The sequence below is a fragment of the Colletotrichum tamarilloi genome, assembly GCF_030869305.1.
Source record: "Colletotrichum tamarilloi strain Tom-12 chromosome Unknown Scaffold_8.1, whole genome shotgun sequence".
NCBI classification, from domain to species: Eukaryota; Fungi; Ascomycota; class Sordariomycetes; order Glomerellales; family Glomerellaceae; genus Colletotrichum; species Colletotrichum tamarilloi.
This window is the reverse complement of record NW_026849391.1, coordinates 388024-409124: the sequence shown is the minus strand read 5'-3', so window position 1 is coordinate 409124 and position 21101 is coordinate 388024. Positions and strand designations below refer to the sequence as shown.

The following is a 21101-nucleotide window of genomic DNA, read 5'->3' as shown; positions in this document are numbered from 1 at the left end:
GCCCATTCCCGTCCCCGTGTCTGACCCCAAGGCACCCCAAAGCAGGCGGCAACCGACCGTCCATCCTTCTTCTGCCTTTCGCAAACGGCCCCTCGTTACCTCAACTCTCCCTTCTACATACTCCGACGCATCAGGCACCACCAGTCGACAAACATCGAGCCATCTATATCTTGACCCTCGCCCAACTCCCCACGACCAGCCCATCTGCAAACCCACAACCCACTTCCACTTCACCCTCCACATATCCGTCATCATGCGATCCAAGTTCAAGGACGAGCACCCCTTTGAGAAGCGTAAGGCTGAGGCCGAGCGTATCCGCCAGAAGTATTCTGACCGTATCCCCGTACGTCGTAACTCTCCTTCTCTTCGCCCTCATTTCGTGGTTATTCCTCTGTAGTTTCTGTACAGAGATACAGCTCCGCCGTTTCGCCGTAGCTGCATTCGTCAGCTTCGCGCGTTACTGTCGGCTGCCCCACGTTCCCCGACCGTCACCGCCGATCTGCCTATCTACCTCTAGAAGTCCAAAAAACTGACAGCCTCCTCACAACACAGGTTATCTGCGAGAAGGTCGAGAAGTCTGATATCGCTACTATTGATAAGAAGAAGTACCTCGTCCCCGCCGACCTGACGGTTGGTCAGTTCGTCTATGTCATCCGCAAGCGCATCAAGCTCTCCCCGGAGAAGGCCATCTTCATCTTCGTCGATGAGGTGCTGCCGCCTACCGCAGCTCTCATGAGCAGCATTTACGAGGAGCACAAGGACGAGGACGGGTACGTTTCCGACCACTATATTACTTTGTAACAAGCTGTTTGTTGCTAACCTGTTGTGTTCAGATTCCTTTACATCACCTACTCCGGCGAGAACACCTTTGGCGACTTTGAGATGGCTTAAGCCCCCGACTTTCTGACGGTCTAGTCACCTCACGGCTTCAGAATGTTCCCGGCGTTTCGGTCTGCTATGTAACGGTTCAGCACTTTTGGAATGGGTTTTCACACGGTTATCGGTCTCCCCCCACGAAGCAGGGGTTTATGAAGATACGCAGTCACGTTGTCGCTCGGAGTCACAGGATCAGGTGCAGCCTCCTGACCTGGTCACAGAGAAACTCCTGCGATGCTTGGGTACAATCCAAGAATTGAAGGCTAGCGGAGGACTATGCATGGAAATTGGCTTCACGGATACTAGGTGGAAACGTTTTCTTAGATCGCATATTCAGTCGCCTTCCATCACCTCTTACTTCCCTTCCCCTATATCTCTCACCTATAACTGTCGTGTGGGCTATGGTGACAATATTCTTGGCATTCTGTATAGCACTTCATTCGTTAGCGCGCCGTGCCAATCCTTGACCTGACCGTTCTTCTTCAAATTTCGTCCATGTATGGAACCAGACCGTTGCGATGATGTCCCCCAAGTTCAGTCGGTATCAGTATCGTGAGTGCCAGAGTACAGTCCACACGCTGAACAGTCCACACGCTGAAGGGAATAAAGTGAAGCGACACAAAACGTGTCGAAGCTATGTCATGCGAGAGAGAAAGGCCCCTGAATGAGACGGTCAAAGAGCCGCAAATTTTGACATGGAGAAAAGGCATGCGGGATACACGAGCTCTCCGAGACCCCGACAGAAGTTGTGTTGTTTTTCTTCGGCTCGCCCCGGCTATTTCATGCATTAGACGCATCTTCTTTTTTTCGAGCGTGTTGAGCTTGGATGCTCGGGCGAACAGATGGCACGTCTGAGGGTGAGATGACACGAGCGAGAGACATCAGATTGTGTGGAGCTGCATAGGGGAGGGGGAGGAGAGGGCAACGGACAAAGTACAAAGGCTGTGTGTTCTGGTCTGCATGGGGCTGAGGTACTTCGTATTGTGTTCACTACTTTGTTTCTTTGATATGTGGTGGGAAAAAAAGTTGAACTTTGTTTTTGATATTTCACCCATTCCTATCTATGAACTCCTAACTGATGATGATGATGATGATGATGATGATGATGACTTTGCGGGGGGCAGAAAATTCCAAAATGGTCCGCCCTCAAAGGGGGGATAGGGACTTGATATTACACTTTTTTTTAAAAAAGATTGAGAAAATATGGAACCATGTAACGGAAAAAAAAACCAGCTCAAGATTTTGCCTAGTGACCCAGCATTTGCTGCATGGCGTTGAGGCGGTAACTCTCGCTCTTCTCCATGAGCTCCTCGTGCCTCCCCTTGGCGGCGACGGCGCCGGCCTCGACGACGAAGATGACGTCGGCCTTGCGGACCGTGTGCAGCCTGTGAGCGATGGCGATGACGGTGATGCCGCGCGCGGCGCGCTCGAGGCCCTCCTGCAGCGCCTTCTCGCTCTCGGCATCGAGGGCGGAGGTGCTCTCGTCGAGGAGGAGGAGGCGGGGCTTGCGGACGAGGGCGCGGGCGATGGCGACGCGCTGGCGCTGGCCGCCGGACAGCTGGGAGCCGTTGGGGCCGCACTCGGTGTCGTAGCCCTGCGGGAGGGCGACGATGGTCTCGTGGATGTTGGCGAGGCGGCAGGCCTCTTCGATTTCCTCGTCGGTGGCGTCCTGGCCGGGGCGGGCGCCGAGGCCGACGTTGAACTTGACGCTGCCGTCGAAGAGGGCGCTGTCCTGGGGCACGACGGCGATGTCGTCGCGGAAGTCGGTGCCGTCGAACTTGGAGATGTCCATGCCGTCGATCTCGATCGTTCCCGTGCTGGCGGAGTACATGCGCTGGACGATGGCCATGACGGTGGACTTGCCGGCGCCCGAGGGGCCGACGAGACCGCAGAACTGGCCGGGCTGGATGGTGAAGGACATGTTGTCGAGGATCTGGACCTCGGGGCGGGCGGGGTAGGAGAAGGAGACGTTCTTGAAGGAGACGGCGACGCCGCCGCGGCCCGGGGAAGGGCGCGGGTTGGGGTTGGCGAGGGCCTCGACGTCCTTTTCCTTCTCCTTGCCCTTGGAGGACTCTGACGCCGCGTCGGCGGCGTCGGCGGCCTTGCCTGCCGGGTCGGCGTCGGACTTGCTGAGGTCGAGGAGACTGAAGATTCTGGAGGCGGCCATGCGGGCGCGGGTGACCTCGGGGGCGAGGGTGAACATTTGACCCCACAGCTGGGCGCCAACGAGCATGGCGACGTTGATGATGAGGAACTGCGTCTGCGTGGCGTTGCCGGCGACGATCTGCTTGGATCCCCACCAGTAGGCGAAGGCGTAGATGATGTTACCCGTGACGTTGGCGACGGCGAGCCAAATGTTGGCGAAAGTGACGGCCGAGATGATCTCCTTCTTGGGGTCCTTGAGGGCGCGCTTGTACTGGCCAAAGACCTCGTGCTCCAGGGAGAGGGTGGCGACGGTCTTGATGGAGTTGACGGACTCGACGGTGATGCCGACGGCGGTGGCGTAGGCGCCGGCGTGCTTCTCCTCGAACCGAGAGAGGACGCGGATCTGCATGATGCCGGAGCCCAGGAGCATGGGCACGATGACCAGGCAGACGATGGCGATTCTCCAGTTCAGAATGTGAGAGTAGATGATGGCGACAAACAAGTTGACAACGACGGCGAAGATGGTTCCCATGATGGAACCGCTGAAGCCACCGATGGACGCCGCATCCTTGGTGATGAGAGACAGGAGCGATGAAGGGTTGCGGGCTCCGGACTGGTGCCACTCGAGCTCCTGCTGGAAGAGGGCGCGGAACGAGCCGACACGGATCTTGTACAGGAGCTTCTCGGCAATGTAACCAAAGGCGGACCAACTGCACAAGTTGGCGACGAGTTCGACGCAGGCGAGCATGAAGAAGAGGCCGGCGAAGAAGGCACCTCTGCTCTGGATGTAGCTGGGCTCGTTGCAAGGGCTGGCAACGCCAATGGCGAAACCGAAAATGGTACCAGATGCGCTGAAGGTGCAGCCGACAATGAAGGCGGACACCATGGCGAGGAGGAGGTAGAGAATGTGAGGGCGGACCATGACGCCAGCCTTCTTGGTGATCCACCAGGTTGACCTGTCGTTGTCGAGACCGCTGTTCTCGGTCTCCAGGGCCGCGTTCTTCTTCTTTTTCTTGAGCTCCTTGGCCTCCTTCTTGAGTTGCTTCTTGGTCTTCTCGGTCACGACAGCATCCGTGCCCGCCTCCGTTTCGATGGCCCTGGCAAGATCCTTGGGGTCGACGCCGGGCGTCTCGGCGTCCACAGAGGCCGCGGACGACTCGACGGCGGTGCTTGCGCGAGAGGGAGCCTTCTCTTCCTCGGAGCCGTTGATGTTTTGCAGGTTGACCAAGTTAGCGTAGGCACCGTTGCGGGCGATGAGATCAGCGTGAGTTCCCTGCTCCATGATATCACCAGCGCTCATGACAATGATGTTGTCGGCGTTCTTGATGGTGGAGAGACGGTGAGCAATGGAGATGAGGGTTCTGCCCTTGGAGACGTTCTCGACAGCCTTTTGAATACGGGCTTCACTGGCAGAGTCCAAGGCGGCGGTGGCCTCGTCGAGAATCAAAATCTTGGGGTCACGAATGAGAGCACGGGCGAGGGCCACACGCTGTCTCTGACCACCACTGACGAGCTTACCACCACTGCCGACGGCGGTTCCGAATCCATGCTTGAGGCGGTCGATGAAGGAAGTGGCGTCGGCCAGGTCGGTTGCGTTCTGAACGAGCTTGACAATCTCGACAACTTCGGGTCCGTACTTCTGGGCGGCGGTGTTGAGGTCCTCTCCGGCCATGAGATCTTCGGCAAGCTGGGCGAGCTGGGGTCCGTAGAGCGTTTCCTTGAGTCTCTGGTGCTCCTCCTTGGGCGAGTTGACGAGACCGAGAGCAATGTTTTCGATGACGGAGCGGTCGAGCAGGGAAGGTTCCTGCTGGACGAGACTGATGTAACTGCGGACGTTTCTCACGTTGAGGTTGCGGATATCCTGGCCGTCGATGAGGACTGTGCCCTCCTTGGGGTCATAGATTCTCGTGGCAAGGCCGGCGATGGTCGACTTTCCGCTGCCAGAAAGACCGACGATGGCAGTGTACTTTCCACCGGGGCAGACAAGAGAGATGTTCTTGAGCACGTCCGTATCGGGGCGCGAGGGGTAAGAGAAGGTAACTCCGCGAAGTTCAACCTCGCCGTGGATATTGGTGGGCAGTCTGTCACCGTCCTCGGTGACGGAGTCAATAGTGGAGTGCTTGTCGATGTCCTCCCGGAGCTTGACAAAGGCAGCGGCTGCTGATCCGAAAAGGGGCAGCAGAGGTGCGATGGTACCGAGCATGATACAGGCTAGTCGTAGTCAGCAAAGTTGTCCCAAGTAGTATAAAAACGAAGTATATACCGTCGACAATGAGGAACACAACGGTGTAAATGTCACCAACTGAAGTGCCGTCGCCAGTTCCAGCAACCGATCTGGAGATGGCCTTGCTACCTTGCCAGTAGGCGAGAGCGTTCGCAGCGTAGGCGATGAAGTACAAGAGTCCGGCGTTGGAGGCAGCAGCAATGGCCTTCTTGATGCCCTCCTTCTGAGCGACCATGACATGGCCGGCGAACTTGTTCTCGAGGCGAGGTCCGGCGCCAAACGCCTGGACGACGGCGACGTGAGACAGTGCCTCTGAAGCGATGGACGAAGCCTTAGCCATACCCTCCGACATGGCTCCGCTCCATTTCTGGATGTAGCTTCCGCAAATCATGGACGCGAGCAAGTAGGCGGGAATGAGCGAAACCAGCATGCCGGCGAGGGGCGCGTACTTGATGAAGCCGATAACGTACGCGGTGACGAAGAAGGAGATTGTGCCGATGAAGTGACTGACTTTCTCGGACGTTCCGGACTGAATAGTTTGGATATCGGAGTTGAGGCGGGACGAGACCTCACCGGCCTGTCTGCTCTCGAAGAAGCCGACATCCTGTCTCAGCAAGCTCTGGAAGTACGTCTCGCGGAGGCGGGATGCGAGTCTCTGGCTGATGATTCCCCAGCAGGTGGTGTGCGTGTAGATGAGGCAGAAGGCGACGCAGGTGATCCAGACGAGTTTGATGACTTTGTCGTTGACGGCGTCCTGGTAAGCGCCCACATCTCCGATTCCGTCGGCGCAGGTGGCGCCGTTCATGTCGTCAATCAGCTGTCCGAAGAGAATACCCATCAGAGGGAACGGGACACCCGAGCCGATGGCGGCAATGGTGCCCACGCAGACCAGCGTGTAATCGAGCCATGTTGGGTTGGCATAGAAAAGCAGCTTGAAGAAGCTGAAGACAGTCTCGAAGCGCTGGGAGAGGATGGTCAGTCTCTCTTCGCACACGTACACGTACTCAAGGAAGGGGAGAGACTGAGGCCAAGAGAAAAAATAAAATGCTGAAAATGTGATTCAGATTCAGCCCAGTCCAGACGTGCAACACTCACCTTTCCCTTTGGTTTCGCGACCTCGGTAGTCTCTGTTGATGTTGTCTGTACTTGTTGTTGCTCTGGTGATGTCGAGAGAGCAGTATCAGCCTTCTCGGCCGCAGCCGATCGTGAGTCTTGGTCAGGCATGGTGATCCGACCTTGAACTGACGAACAGGTATCAGGGAGAGTTTGACCGCTTTTCGCAATTGAAGCAGATGGTTAAGAAAGGAGCTCTCTCTCATCGCCAGCCCCCAGAAACACAGAGACTTGGCGTGCAGCTGGTGGCAAGGAAGAGCTCAGCGAAAGCGTCGAGCGAGGTCCAACCATACAGGGCAACCTTGCCGTTCTTTGCACCATGCCAGAACCAGAACCCAGAAGTGGAGGCGATTTTTGTTTTGTGTGTTCATTGGCATCCGCAGCATTAGCGGGTAATTAGGGGAGTCATTCCCAAGACCAGCCAACAGTAGCGAGCATTTGCTTGGCTTCACAGGCTTTGATGACAGCACATTTCACAGAAGCGACTCGAGTCTCCGCTGGGGGCGATTGTAACTTGCCCACGTACCTTGTCAGGCTAGCAGTGGAAGCAGCATGGACGGGACGTTAGGGAGGGTAGGTATCCGTTCCCCGTAGGTGAGGTGGGTGGTAATGCAAAGTACCCTGCCGTGGAGTAGCCGAGTTAGGGAGCTGAGAGGGCCACGAGGGGGGCATGCCGTAACGAGGGGGGGAGAACGGCGACCGACGCCCACCGCCGACTGTGATCCCCCCTGCGGAACGGTATACGGCACTGCTTTCTTGCGACATTTCATAGGTGGTCCTCGAGGGAGGTTCGGGGATCGTTAAGCGGCGAGAGACCAGTGACCGCAGCAGCCACGGTAGACGATCACGCTACTGCGGGAGTTGACGGTTGTAGCGGGATGTGCAATGTGCTACGGCACGTGAAGGGTACTGGCGGCATCCCTGAGGGAGTGTGTAGTGTTTGTGGGCGAGGCCACATGTACAGATGTACATTGGCGCATTCGCGATAGCATCTGATAGCGATTTGTGAGGGTCAAAGGGGGTGAAAGAATCAGACAAGCAGAGAGGGAAAAGCGAGGACGACTGGAGCAAATGGAGCGAGTGGATGTGGGGCCGAGGACCGGACTGTGGGTTCGGATCAGATAATTTGTCTTGGCGGAGACGGCCCATCCCTTCCGGATTAAGTAAGGCTGGAGACGCCGACCCGAGCGGGTACAAAATACCTACCTTACCTTACCTTAGTCCACCTCAGTGTACGAAGTACATCGGTACGGACACCCATGTTTCTTTCTTGCTCCTTGCTCCTTGCTCTCTGCCTGTACTCCATTCTCTACGCAGTATTTTTTTTGCGGACCTGCCGAACTTGTTGTCCATTCGGAAAGCTTTACGGAATACTTCTTGAGATTTCCTGATCCTCCCATGTCGTGAATGAAAATTTTCAGAGAAGCCACTGCGACGGTCCCGGCCATGGCTGCTCCTGGGGAAAATGGCGCATCTCTTCTGGCGCTGGGCACCCACACACCCCATTTCCCATTGAGGGTACATTCCACCGCCACACCCACTCATCCACTTCATCTCGAATTTGCAAAAGAAGGCGTCATTGGGTACACACATCTCGCTGGTGTGTAGCAGTGAGGAGCAAGGCCAATTGCGAATCCCGTGTCTTTTGCTGTGTACTGCAGTGAGAACCTTTAGCGGCATTAGCTTCAACGGCCGATCCATTCAGCATCTCTACTCCGTTGCTTCATTACCAAGGTACTCGGTAGAAGCAACGGAAAGCAAAGGAACCCGAGATGCCCTGGAAAGAAGAAAGAGAGGAGAATTACAGTTTTTTTTTTCTACCCTTGAATTCCGAACAGTGCTGCTGCCCACTGAAAACGAGGCGCAGTGCCCCAACGCGTACAGAGTACCTTGGTTTCCTTCATTTTGTTGGTCTTTTTTAGGCTTGTCAACTTGTTCATGCTTGTGTTTTGTTAGGTAATGCTGATTAGATCCCAGCTCAGCCAGTCCGCTTCTTAGACCCGGCGCTGGGAGTGGCTTGCATGTCTCTGAACGGATCTGATAACTTTAACTCCTCCACCATCTGATAATTCTCAGACCCCTCCCAACAACACCCCTCCAACCACCGAAAAAAAAAAAAAAAAAAAAGAAAAAAGGCTCCAACAAAACGCCGTTCTACGAAGACATCCCCGAACAACCGAACCGAGCAAAAATGCCCCCCCCTTTGAACTTCTACAAGCCGCAGATTTATGACGACGGCAATTTCAAGATCCGCGCAACTTTACCCATAGTATAGCAATCCTTCCAAGAAAGTCACAATGTAGCAATACCTACAATACATACATTAGGGGGGAATTGCCCTTTTACAAATTCTCCCAAACTCCCCGGCGGCTCCAAAACCCACCCAGCCATGCCGTCATCTCCGCTGTCGCTTTCCCATTCCCCTCCCTACTGACTGACAGTGACGCCGCCGGTGCGAGAGTGTCACTCAAGTCCCGTCCGTCGGCCCCTGGACCTCGTCTTCCCTCTCCTATTTTTCTGCTGTTGCCCTTCCTTGCGATCGCCGCCATGGCCAAGCGGATCCTTCGCCCAGCACTCTCGGCTGCAAGGCGTCTCATTCTCCGAGCCAGCCCTCGGCTCGACCTGCCCCTTTCCTCGTGTTCCTCGCCGCCCTCCTGCTTCTACTCCTCCTTGGTCTTGGCCCAGCCTCGGAGGGGTGAATCTGGAATTGGGTCCTCCATGTTGGGAAAAGGATTCGTCGGTGGTGGTGGGATCCAACAACGGGCAACTTTAACCAGTCTGAGCAGCGTCACCCGCAGAGTACAAGCACCACCACCACCAGCAGCTCCAGCACGCCAGCACCAGCTCCGGTCCGATGCAGGCCCTCCGCTCGGCTTCCGGCGGACGCTATCTTTATGTTTGCTCCTGTCCATGCGAATGTTCTCGTCCGCAACTGCCACAGCCTCTGCATCTGCATCCCCATTTGCATCTTCACTCCCTTCCCTCGCCTCTACTTGCCTCCCTCTTCATCAAGCCTCGCCGCTAGAGTCCTATAGCTCCAACCGGTCTTATTCTTCCTCTACTTCCTCTTCCTCCTCCTCCTCCTCCTCCTTCTCTCATTCAGACGTAGTTGTAGATTCCAACGACTCCTCTACATTTCCGGCTACAGCAGACAAGATGGGCTCTCTTCCTGGTGCTATTCCCCCCTTCAAGGTCTTCGTCATCGGAGGTCTCTCCTACGCCGGTGTCTCTACCACCTTGAACCTGCTCGACCTGAGCAGCGGCAAGTCGCCTCGTCTTGCTCACATTCCCTACGAGCACCACCCAGACTTCAAGAACGTCCCTGTCGAGATCACTCTTGTCGACGAGCGTGATGGCTTCTGTAAGACACCCTGAAGCTTCCGAACCTGAAGCTCACAGACTATATCACAACCCCGCTAACATAACCCCTCCAAAGTCCACCTAATCGGCTCCCCCCTCGCCTTCGCCGACTCCAAATACGCAGCCAAGTCCTGGGTAAAGTTCGAGGACATCGCCTCCCTCCAGCGCCCCAACGTCCGCTTCGTCCAGGGCTCCGTCTCCAAAGTCGACCCGGCCACGAAGACGGCCACCGTCCTCGACCACGCCACCAAGCAACCCCAGGACTTCTCCTACGACTTCCTCGTCGCCGCCTCCGGCCTCCGCCGCGTCTTCCCCGTCGTGCCCCAGTCCCTCACCCGCAAGCAGTACCTCCTCGAGGCCGAGGAACAGATCGACGCCGTCCGCAACGCCCCCGACGGCGTCGTCGTCGTCGGCGGCGGCGCCGTGGGCATCGAGATGGCCGCCGAGCTCAAGCTCGTCGAGCCGGACTCCAAGGTCACCCTCGTTCACTCCCGCGACAAGCTCCTCTCCTCCGAGGGTCTGTCGGACGAGTGCAAGGACAAGGCCCTCGAGCTCACGCGCGAGGCGGGCGTCAACGTCCTCCTGAACCACCGCGTAAAGGAGACGCGCAAGCTCGACCCCTTGCCCAACGGCCGCGCCCGCCACGAGATTGAATTCACAAACGGCGACAGGCTCGTCGCCTCGGAGGTCGTCATGGCCATCTCCCGCAGCGTCCCGTCCACAGACTACCTCCCCGCCGCCGCAAAGGACGAGGAGGGCTACGTCAAGATCCACCCCAACATGGTCCTCAAGGGCGACGGCAACGTCCCCAACGCCGAGGACCACATCGTCGTGGGCGACATCTGCCTGTGGCCCGGCATCAAGCGGTGCGGCACGGCGATGCACATGGGCCACTACGCCGCCATCAACGCGCACCAGCTCATGCTGGCCAAGCTCACGTCGGGCGCGCACAAGCCCACGTTCTCGGAGCTCGGCCCCGTCGAGCCCATGATCGGTTTGGCGATTGGGAAGAAGGCCGTCGCGAGCGGGCCCGTTGTGGGGACTACGTGGGGTGAGGATGTCATGCACGCGTACTTTAGAGACGACCTCGGCTTTACCAGTGAGTTACTTTTTTTTTTTTTTTTTTGCTGTGTTTTTTGGTTGTGTTTTCCTTGACTCTTTGGATCCCACCGGCGCCGACCGGCCTTCCCTGTCTACTACCCTCTCCTCTTCTTCTGTGTTCCTCTCCTCTTTTTCACACGCCCCCCCTTCTCCGACTCGACCCCATCGTCAGTGAGAGATTGATTGAATTGCTAACCGTTGCGTGCGTGTTCTCCCACAACAGTCTGCTGGAACCACCTCGGTCTCGGAAGGGCCCCCGACTCTTGACTCTTGGGTTGTTTATGAATTAAAAAAAAAATGCATAAAATGGATTTTTCAGGGTTTATGTTTGGGTTTCAAAGGTGTTCTTGGGAGTACAATGATGATGAACGAAAGACGGACGCAATAAGTTCCGTCTCTTGGGGGTTAGTTTAGACTAAATTGGCTAGACTTTTGAATGCAAATGATGTTCCTCATGAGTGTATACTGCCTAGACCTTTTTTCTCTTCATTTTGGTGTGTCGCTGTCAAGATTCAGAGCCTGGGTAAGGTCAAGTAAGGTAGGTCACGCAGATTAATGTCACTGAGGCATAATCAATCAGATCAGATCAGATAAGATTGCGTCCGAAAAAAAAAAAAAAGAGTAGTGACACAAAATTCTTCCCCAAAATGACACCTTCCTAGCTTTGTCTGCATATCTTCTATGTACATTATTCCCACGCCCACATACCGCAACACTTTTAGATTTCAAACAAGACTAATAATCCACACATACATAGTATCTCACTGTGTCATAGATGCAACCACCACCCAATGTGTCTGTCCTTTTTACAACTTGGGCACAAGCTGGATCCTCATACCGCCCACAACCTTCTCGTTATCCCCCAGCGGGCAAAGCTGGAAGAACCTCTCGCGCGAGCACCGCACGAACGCGCTGCGCTTGTGCGGCAGGTCGACGAACTTGTCGAGCCCGAACCCGTGCATGAAGTCGTACATGAGCACCGTGTCGTTGGTCTTCTTGGGCTCGCCCACGACCCAGGTCGTGCGCGGGTCGTCGAGGTAGAGGAAGTGCATCAGCGAGGACCACCACGCCGTCACGCGGTGGGGGCCCCGGAAGCGCACGTCGCCGACCAGGGAGTGGCGGCCGCGGTCCCAGTCCTGGGCGTCGTAGTAGCCGCCCAGCTTGTCCTCCTGTTGATGATTTGTTAGTGATTATACAAACTTTTTGTAGGCTGGGATACGGGAGACAAGAGAGAAGACGCACCTTGGCCCAGTAGACCTCAAAGTAGGCGAAAAACGTGTCCTCCCACGCGGCGAGGATGGCAAACTGGTGCGGGTCCTCGTCAATCTTGCGCAGGTACTCGCGGTGCTGGTCGAGCGTGCCCGTCTCGTTCCACCCCTGCGACACGCGCGGGTCGTTCTGCCACTCGTGGAACAGGCGGAGGTGCTCCGCGTTGCGGTAGTCGAGCGCCACCATGCTGAACGTCTCCTTGAGGTGGGGGATCCAGCGGCTGTACACCGTCGCGCCCGGCGCGGGCTTGGCCGGGCGGATCGGGTGCCACGCCTGCTGGTAGAGGTTCGGGTTGGACGGGTCCGAGGCCGGGACGGCCGTCATGGTGTGCTGCAGAGGGGTAAGGGGGTACGAGGACAGAGGGTTGTCGAGCGCCGCGGGGGACTCCTGAGGGAGCCAGACCGGACGGGGGCCAAAGGGCGATCCGGCACCCTGCCAGAAGGCGGAGCGGAGGAGGACGACGGTGGATTGCTCCGCGGAGGCGGCGGGCTTCTGGGCCTCCGTCTGGGTCGGGTGCTCGATGGCGAGGAGGACATCGCGGAGCTGCTGGCCGAGGGTGTCGGCGCTGGCGCCGCGGAGCTCGAGGCGGACGAGCTCCTCGTTGGGGCGGAGGACGAAGATGACGTAGACGAGGAGCCAGGCCTGGGCGAGCGTGGGCTTGGTCTTGCCGTCCCACGAGAAGACGGTGCTCGGGGAGCGGCGGGCGCGGGCCCAGGCGCTGTTGTTGGAGTCGGCCGGGAGCTCGCTCGACTTGAGGTCCGCGGGCTCGGAGAAGTAGAGGTTCTCGCTGTGAAGACGCTCGGGGAGGGGAGTCGTCTGCTTCTTGGTGTTGTTGTCCTGGGCGGCGAGGGGCGTGAGGCGGTAGAAGTGAAGGCCGCCCTCTGACGTCTTGCCGGCGAAAGTGTCGTGGTTGAAGGCACGCTGGACGGCGTACTCGGCGTGGTACGGGTGAGGGAGCTTGATGATGCTCTCGTTGGAGGAGACAGCGGACAGAGAGATTGGTGCCGACATGATTGCGGTTGATGTGTGAAGGCTATCCCCAAACTGACTGAATACAGTTGAAAACGAATTGGGAATAGCAGACAAGGCTTCTCGAGGAGGGTATCAAAAACGTGAAAGAGGTTCCTCGATGCTGGACTCCGAGATTCTGTGAAGGGACAGATAGGAAAGCAAAAGTTCATGGAGAAAGTTGCCCAAGGTTCAGCTTCGAGTTCGGAGCTTCGCGGGCATTCATGTCACCACCGCCTACTCCTTTGGAAGACATACCGAGTTAACGCCATTGGGTCCCTGGTCTCCAAGAGTCCAATGCCATTACATGATGACCCTGGTCCATTGACAAACGGAAGCCCGCCGCTCACTTGTCTTTGCGTGTCTGCCGCCATGCCACGCCATGCCTTGCCATGGCTCATGGTTTTTTTTTTTTTTTCTTCAATAGGCTGCAGGGCGCGCGACGCAAGAGAGCTTCAAGCGAGGAAGCGAAGCGACTGGTAGCTCCAGCCTCCAGGACCGGCCCATGACATCGTCTCCAGCACACCATCCATCACAACTTCTGGGGCACGGGGTGGTGGTCAGAGTGAAGTTCAACGGCGGGGCACATTTGTACCTTGACTCCACGGTAGCGAAGGGGTGTGTCTATATGCGAAGAAAAGGGTACAACTGAGTACAAGGAGGATCAATGTACGCGGGCATGGTCGACGTTGAAGGGGGGCCTCACTCTTCACCCCTCCATCACTGAGGTGGCCTGCGGCGAAACGCCGAGACCTCGGGCCAGAAGGGTTCCCAGGCCAGGGTAGGTAGGCGACGAAATGCTCCGAAGAAATTTTGAGTTTCACAGCCTGTGCCACCCTTCAGAATAGATCTGATAACCAAGAGGGCGTTGGGGTTGATGGAAACGGGGTTCGTGGCGGTCGTCCCTCGTAGTTGATGTATTGCCGTCAATTGCGTGCGTGGCGCCTACTAGGTAGGTACCTACGTAGTATAAGGGTACCGGCTTTTTTCCCCTTCTTTTTTTTCTTCCTCCAAGGAAGGTGGCTGCACCGACCTGGTCTTAGCGGATCTGATAACTTTATTAGAACCAAGTTCGGCCATAGCTCCGGCCTCGGAGCTTTGAGTACCCACTCAAAGCCGACCGGTGGCCGCCGCAAGCTGGATGATGGATCTGATAAGATCAAGACAAAAATTTTCTCACTGGCGGGGCAGCGGGAGTGGACTTACGGATACACTAAGGCTGGTTTTGATACTTGCAGCATGGTTCACTGCTTCAACATCCCGAACCTACCCGTGGATCTCATCATCTCATCGTTTAAGAGGGCGTGTATGTAGAAACAGGTAGCTCGCGTGGGGTCGCCTTCGGTCCAAGTGGCCTGTTTGGGCAGATCCTTGGTAAAAAAGACGCACCTCTTGAGATCAGGGTACGTGACTCTCTTCGTCTCCACTACCTCCCATCCCCTGCCACACCTGCTTGGGAACCGGAACGCCAGTGACGCCTTCAGCTCACTCGCAAGTTGTGAGGATTCATCCGTGTGCCTCGATGCTTCTTCTTTTCGTCGGATCTTGAGCCGTTCCTCGATCGGAGTCTCCCCCGCCTGCCAAGTCACATCTGCCGCCCGTCAACCACGCCGTTCCCGCTCTGAGGCGAGCTGCGCCGCCGGCTCTGGACTTGCTTTGAAATATTCGTGATGCTCTTCAGAAGTTCAGACGGTCATGGTATTCGTGAACACGCCTGCACAATACGGGGTTGCTCCGACCGGTTGTTCACCCACGTCCCACAGGTAGCTGCACCTGTTGTCCACAACAGCTCCATGCCTACAATCCACTATGGGATAGCTCAACTCCACAGAGATTGATAACTTGGTCTGCCGCCACGCGATTCAGAATGTGGCATCGTACTCGTTTCTCGGCCAAGGCGCTTTCGTAATGGGGTTCAAGTGGGCTAGGTAATAGCGTCGTTGATCTCAAGCCATCGAGCGGTACTTTGGCAAGCTTGTGCAAGCCTTCGTACCAGATCGACGAAAGCCGGTTCGTCTTCCTGCACGTCGATGGCTGAGACTTTCTGCAGCTCTTGCACTGGACCTGCAACAAGTCCCTTGCGGCAATTGACGCTCCGGACCGATGTGCGCCACCCAGATCATCGTTAACGCCGACCGTCAAATTCCGTCAACGCCTGGGAGAGTCCCCTGTTTTTGTTAGGAATTGCTGATTGTTCCACGTCGAATGGCATTCGTTCCGACAAGTCTTCTCTCGGGTCTTCGGGACACGCCGTCGTATCCTGTGTCCAGTTGTCCACACAGTGCCATAGAGAATGTCGTATTGCATTCTGTCGAGTCGATGCATTGTGCCGTCTCGTTCGTCTGATATCATTATGGCCCCCGCCGATGGTCCCAGATGATGATGTGTCTGTGTGTCTGACTCTGGGGCATTTCCGAGTCGATGGAAACTTGCGCATCCCCTTCAAGGTTAAAAGTGTCCTCGGGATCCGGATCCCGGAGTCCGGACGGATAGTCGCGCCGAGACGACCACACGATGGGAGAGCCCCATTGATGAGATCTGCGGACAAGTCGTTACTTGCAATGGTAGCCTTATGGGTTCTTGGCGAATGAAGATGAACACCGTTGAGCATATCCATGAAGATTAAGTGAGAAGCCAAGGGGTCAAGCAGGTCGCTCACGAAGAAGGTCTATTTGAACAGAGTGTAAGAAACGTGCCGGCAGAACCTACCTTGATTTATGTGGTACAAAAAGAAAGTACCTACCCTACATTACCTTCCATTTGGTCATCAGCTTTATGAGCAGAAGCCACATAACATTTGAGGTAAGTGCAAACTATCTCAAAGTACCTAGACAAGATACCCACCAAGTAGGTGAGATGCTCTGCTGCTATTTATCCTTAGGACTTCTTCAGTGAAATATCGTGATTAAGAGAAGGATCAGATATAGGCGGTTCCGGGGGGTGTAAGTCACTCCCACGATAGCTGTAGATAACTCAACGCCGCATGTCTCCCTCTCCTGAAACCCTTTCAGGGTGACTGTCGCCAGTAACTGTATTGTTGCGATACTTGCGTCCATGATATCATGGCATCTATCTGATCCTACCTCTGGCACATGGTCTAGCCAGCCTCTACCAATCCATTATAACTCTCACGATATGCATCCCCTTTACGAACCCTGGTGGACATTGGGACACTTACCAGGTTCTTTTGAAATATATCATGTGCTACTTATTCAGAACATGACTTTGAGCGTCTCATCTCTGTAGACATCAAGCAGACCAAAAAAAACCTAGCTTAAAGGCGATTGCCGACAGAGCGGAATTTCATTATCCGGGACGGGCACGACGGTCAAGGCGCGTTCGACATCGTTACTTGGTATCGTCTCTGGGCATCGTTGCTTAATGTTGTACGAAACACTCTGAACGCGTACTCATTCTTCGGGTTTGACATGATTTCTCCAATATCGCGTCACGTTTGATCGAACAACACGTTCAACGCTCCATAACAACCCAAACAGCACCCATGGTCTCAACCCTCCCACCACCCTTCTTAATCTCCTCAACCGCATCCCGAATCTCCCTCACATATCCCAACAACTCTTCCTCCTCATCCTTCCCCAACCCCTCGGCGACAACCTCCTCAGCCCACGACGCATCAACCACAACCCCAACCTCCCATGCCCCATCCAACAACCCAGGCGTATCAACAACACCCCTCTCCCGAACCTTCCACCCAGCCCCCTCCGCCAACTTCACAATCTCCTCGGGCGCAAGCGCGCCGCGGACGTTGCCCTGGTCCAGACTAAACCCCTTCTCCGCGCCAGCCCGCAGCGCATAAAACCGCTTCTGCGCCGCGACGGCCAGTTCGTGCGGTTTCTGCGCGGGAGTCCGGGCTTTGAGTGCGTATTCTGCGAAACAGAGTTTGGAGACGTTGGGCTTGTAGAGGACTTTGAAGAGGGAGGTGATTGCGGCGCCGGAGGGGAAGTACCACAGCGAATGACAGAGCGTAGCGGCGTCAAAGGCTGAGGAGGGGTGCGATGCGAGGTAGGTCGGCGCGTCGGACTGGTGGAAGGTGATTGCTGCGCCGTGGGGGGAGGAGGAGATGTGGGATTGGGATTGGGCGAGGGTGTAGGGGCTGCCGTAGTCGCCGGGGGCCGGGTCTAGGGCCGTGATGTGGCCGGCCTGGCCCGGGCCCGGGCTGGCGTTGTTGGCGTCGCCATCGGCGGCGATGGAGAGTGGGGCTACGGCTTGGGAAAGGACGAGGGCGGAGTCGCCTTGGCCGCAGCCGATGTCGAGGACGCGGCTGCCGGGGGCGATGGACCAGAGGGAGGCGAGGCGGAGGCGGTGGGTGAGTTGCGGGAGGAGGACTTTGTGTAAGTGGGCTGGATCGTGAGGATAGGATTTTGCGAGGGAGAGGAGGAGAGGAGAGGGGGATGGCGGTTGGGCGTTTGGCTCGTGGTTGGATTGAGACATTGTAGTGAAGTGATTGTGTTTGTTTTTTCTTTCTGTTGGACGAAGTTTGTTGAATGTTAGCTTAGTTGCAATTTTGGACGGGGATAGGTTGGGTAAATTGAGGAATTGGCTACTGATGTGTTGGTGGTGTTTTGATCGTGGTTTTAATTGAAGCTGGATTCCGGTCACTTATATCCAGCATTCAGATCCGTACCTTTGCGCACATCTACCTGTCAAAATAGTCCCCTTACTCAATTGAGATCACTAATTTGACCCGAATGAGTCTCACAATAGAACCAGATGAACAATCTACGGCAATATGAGAATCCCGACCTTCCTGAATGAGATCAAAAAAGAGGGTTGAAAATGAGTCACATCCTCACAGACGATTGTAGTCGAATTTGGCCTCAATTGAAGGATTCGATTTTTGGCCTCACTTATGTGGGTTCGCCCCAAACCATCGGGTTTCTCATCACGCAATCGCGATTTTGGATGCTAAGCCTTGATCGGGGTAAGCATACTCCCAGTAAACGCGATTCTCAAAGGGGGCCGAATGTGACGAAAGGCAATTAGCCTTTGAGAATACAGGTAAAAAAACAAAGTTTGAGCCTTTGAGAAGCCATCGCCTGACATGAAATAGTAATAACGAAAATGGTCAAACAACAACTTTTGTGTGGTATCACTCATTGAACACACTCCACGCCGTCCTCGGCAAGATATCCTACGAGGACCGCAATCTTACAACTTGGCAGAGACGGTTCTGCTCTTCTTGAGAATCTCGTCGCCCACCTTGGCAATCTCAAACTTGCGCACCTTGCCGCTGCCCGTGAGGGGCACGTTGGCCGGCACGCCATCCTCACCGAGCCAGAAAATGTGCGCAGGGCTCTTGTGGCCGCCGAGGCGCTGGCGGACCCAGTCCTTGAGCTCCTGGAATGAAGGCTTGTCCGCGTTCTCGGCGCGCTGCACAAAGGCACCGACGACCTCGCCGTAGTGCTCGTCCTTGAGGCCGACAACGATGGCCTGGGAGATGGACGGGTGGGCCATGAGGCGCTCTTCAATCTCGAGCGGGTAGATGTTCTCGCCACCTGAAGGGAGAAAGTTGTTAGTACATTGTGCTGTTGTTGCGTGACGGACATTTATAGCTTACCTCGGATGATGATGTCCTTGAAGCGGCCGGTGATTGAGCAGTATCCGGCGTCGTCAAAGACGGCTTCGTCACCAGTGTGCAGCCACAAGACACCTGCAGAGTCACGGACCATGACCTCGTTGGTCTTCTCCGAGTTATTCCAGTAGCCAGCCTGCAGCTGGTACCCGGCCATGCAAAGCTCTCCGCGCTGGCCCATGGGCACAACGTTGCCGTCTCTGTCGACAATCTTGGCCGAGGCATGGGGCATGAGCGTACCGACGGTGGTCAGTCTCTTACCCAAGGCATCGTCGGTGAAGGCGTTGAAGCAGGTAGGCGATGCCTCGGTCAGACCGTAACTGCTGGTGAACTCTCTCATACCGAGACGATTGACCATCAACTCCATCAGATATCTTGGGACAGGGGCCCCGGCCACAATTCCGGTGCGGATCTTGGATGACTTGAAGTCATCAGGTGCTGCCTGGAACAGGGAATCGAACATGGCAGGCACGCCGTGGAGTGCTGTGCAGTCCTCCTCGAGAATGGCCTTGAGTGTCGCCTTGGTGTCGAAAACTTCCGCGGGGTAAACAATCTTGGCACCGTGCGTGATGACAGACAAGAGGCCGAGGACAAGACCGAAGCAGTGGAACAGAGGGGGAGGGCAGCACAGCACGTCGTCCGGGGTGAGGCGCATGCGATCACCAATGAAACGAGCGTTGTTAACGACGTTGCTGAATCCAAAGTTAGCCTCTTCGACCTCCTCTATCAGCTTGATCGCACTTACTGATGGGTAAGCATGGCGGCCTTGGGACGGCCAGTGGTACCACTGGTGAACTGGAGGTTGCATACTTGATGCGGCACCACCTTGCTCATGGCCAGGTGAAGCTCTCTCGGGCTCTGCCTTGAGCTCGACTTGATGAGGTCGTCGTATGTCTGATATCCGCTCGTGTCGCCCCGAATCATGACAATCTTGGGCCCGTTGATCTTGTTCGCTATTTGGCTCAAGAACTTGGTGTTGTCGAGTCTGCCAATCTGCTTGGTGGTGAAGAGAATCTTGCATTCTGAATAACGGAGTTAGCTCGGAAATCAGCAACTGTTAGACTAGTAACTAACCTGAGAACTCAACAGCGTACATGGCCTCGCTAGGAGTGTACGTGTTGTTCAGAATAACGAGAATAGCACCGATTCTAGAGACTGCAAAGAAGATGGCGGCGTATTGCTCGCAGTTGCCTGCCATAACACCGACTCTGTCACCGGCCTTGATGCCCATCTCGAGTAGGGCCTGCGCGAGCAGCAAGCTCTGCTGGTTGAGCTCATTGTAGGTCCATCGTGCACCGGTCCAAGGAATCACCAAGCATTCCTTGGTGCCGTGTTGGTAGGTCTGGAGCTCCAGCAGCTCGCCGAGACTGAGGTCAACCAGAGGAGGATCGCGGGGTCCGTGGAGGATAGACAGCTTCTGAGTGGGAGCTAAAGGCTCGGATACTGGGGTTGTTGATGCTTCTGCGGCCATTGTGTCGACAAATAATTACTGAATAAATGCTTCAATTGCTTAACGAAATTACTACAGAAGACAAATTGAACGTCTTGGTCTTGGTCGAAATGTTTGTCTATGGCAGGTCCAAAAAAGTGTCACCGCGATCTAGGTGCAACGCCGGCCATCCTCTCGGGTCGCATGGCAGAAATAACTGGCCTGGGTCCAGATGGCAGAGACGACCCATGTCCAAAGGGCCCTGCATCTGCGTCACCGAGGAACGGCTTTCGGGGATCATCTGGATCCAGCAAGGAGGCAAGCCGCAAGCGAGGTCTCTTCACCCCCCGCTGCCGCTGGGCTGGGCTTTAGCCCGTTAAGGTGTTGGCCGTGCTGCTTTGCCGGCCACCAAGATGGGGCGCCACACAGCGGGACGTTGCGAACTTGCACGCAGGTAATCGTACGGCGCAGAACCTTAGCTGGGATTGCTTCTTTTCTTCCTTGGAGGTTTTCACCTTGCCCTGCGTATGTAGCCAGCGACGGGCTAGACCGAACGGGCAATTGTTTCACGACAAGTACCTGGAGTATTCTCGAGTATTCCCAGTGTTGAGGGGCGTATACGAATGGTCGAAAAGGCTACTCGCGTCATGACAGGGCGACTCGATTGGCGATGCGAGGACACACATAGTGACACATCAAAACGAGCAGATGGGTTCGATGGAGCCACGAGACTTGTTAGGAACTGTGTGCTTGCCAGCGAGCGGACTTTGTCACTTTGTCACGTCCTCGTGTATATCCGGCGGGCTGACAGCGAGTCTAGAGCGTGGGAGGAGTGGGATCGCGATGGATCATACGTGTGGGTGTGTCAGAGTAAGGTCCCAGGTCCCAGGATGCTCTTGAGTCTTGAAAAAGTTGACATGTGTGATTGCATTGAATGTGGAGGAACTTAGGGTCGTGTCTCAAATTGGTCAATGGCGTTTGCA

The 21101-nt window shown here is 55.8% G+C and overlaps 7 protein-coding genes across 7 annotated transcripts; 2 read left to right on the top strand and 5 right to left on the bottom strand.

The window, feature by feature from the left end:
- Window positions 1-253: 253 nt before the first annotated feature.
- Window positions 254-891, top strand: CTAM01_03482 (autophagy protein 8; the record flags this gene model as incomplete). The annotated part of the gene is made up of 3 exons (XM_060519517.1): window positions 254-343; window positions 553-770; window positions 834-891. The coding sequence occupies 3 exons, from the start codon at window positions 254-256 to the stop codon at window positions 889-891; spliced, it is 366 nt and encodes a 121-aa protein (XP_060385723.1).
- Window positions 892-2122: 1231 nt separating this feature from the next.
- Window positions 2123-6469, bottom strand: CTAM01_03481 (ATPase; the record flags this gene model as incomplete). Its single annotated transcript, XM_060519516.1, has 3 exons — window positions 2123-5232; window positions 5285-6266; window positions 6341-6469. The coding sequence occupies 3 exons, from the start codon at window positions 6467-6469 to the stop codon at window positions 2123-2125; spliced, it is 4221 nt and encodes a 1406-aa protein (XP_060385722.1).
- Window positions 6470-8905: 2436 nt separating this feature from the next.
- Window positions 8906-11086, top strand: CTAM01_03480 (uncharacterized protein; the record flags this gene model as incomplete). The annotated part of the gene is made up of 3 exons (XM_060519515.1): window positions 8906-9719; window positions 9795-10817; window positions 11043-11086. 3 exons carry the CDS (start codon window positions 8906-8908, stop codon window positions 11084-11086), a joined length of 1881 nt encoding a protein of 626 aa, XP_060385721.1.
- Window positions 11087-11625: 539 nt separating this feature from the next.
- CTAM01_03479 (uncharacterized protein) lies at window positions 11626-13099 on the bottom strand (the record flags this gene model as incomplete). Its single annotated transcript, XM_060519514.1, has 2 exons — window positions 11626-11988; window positions 12062-13099. 2 exons carry the CDS (start codon window positions 13097-13099, stop codon window positions 11626-11628), a joined length of 1401 nt encoding a protein of 466 aa, XP_060385720.1.
- Window positions 13100-16567: 3468 nt separating this feature from the next.
- CTAM01_03478 (SAM-dependent methyltransferase) lies at window positions 16568-17548 on the bottom strand (the record flags this gene model as incomplete). The annotated part of the gene is made up of 1 exon (XM_060519513.1): window positions 16568-17548. One exon carries the CDS (start codon window positions 17546-17548, stop codon window positions 16568-16570), a length of 981 nt encoding a protein of 326 aa, XP_060385719.1.
- A 717-nt stretch (window positions 17549-18265) lies between these two features.
- Window positions 18266-20160, bottom strand: CTAM01_03477 (AMP-binding enzyme; the record flags this gene model as incomplete). The annotated part of the gene is made up of 4 exons (XM_060519512.1): window positions 18266-18612; window positions 18675-19381; window positions 19435-19711; window positions 19764-20160. The coding sequence occupies 4 exons, from the start codon at window positions 20158-20160 to the stop codon at window positions 18266-18268; spliced, it is 1728 nt and encodes a 575-aa protein (XP_060385718.1).
- Window positions 20161-20415: 255 nt separating this feature from the next.
- On the bottom strand, window positions 20416-20767 carry CTAM01_03476 (uncharacterized protein; the record flags this gene model as incomplete). Its single annotated transcript, XM_060519511.1, has 2 exons — window positions 20416-20633; window positions 20698-20767. 2 exons carry the CDS (start codon window positions 20765-20767, stop codon window positions 20416-20418), a joined length of 288 nt encoding a protein of 95 aa, XP_060385717.1.
- Between the last annotated feature and the right edge of the window lie 334 nt (window positions 20768-21101).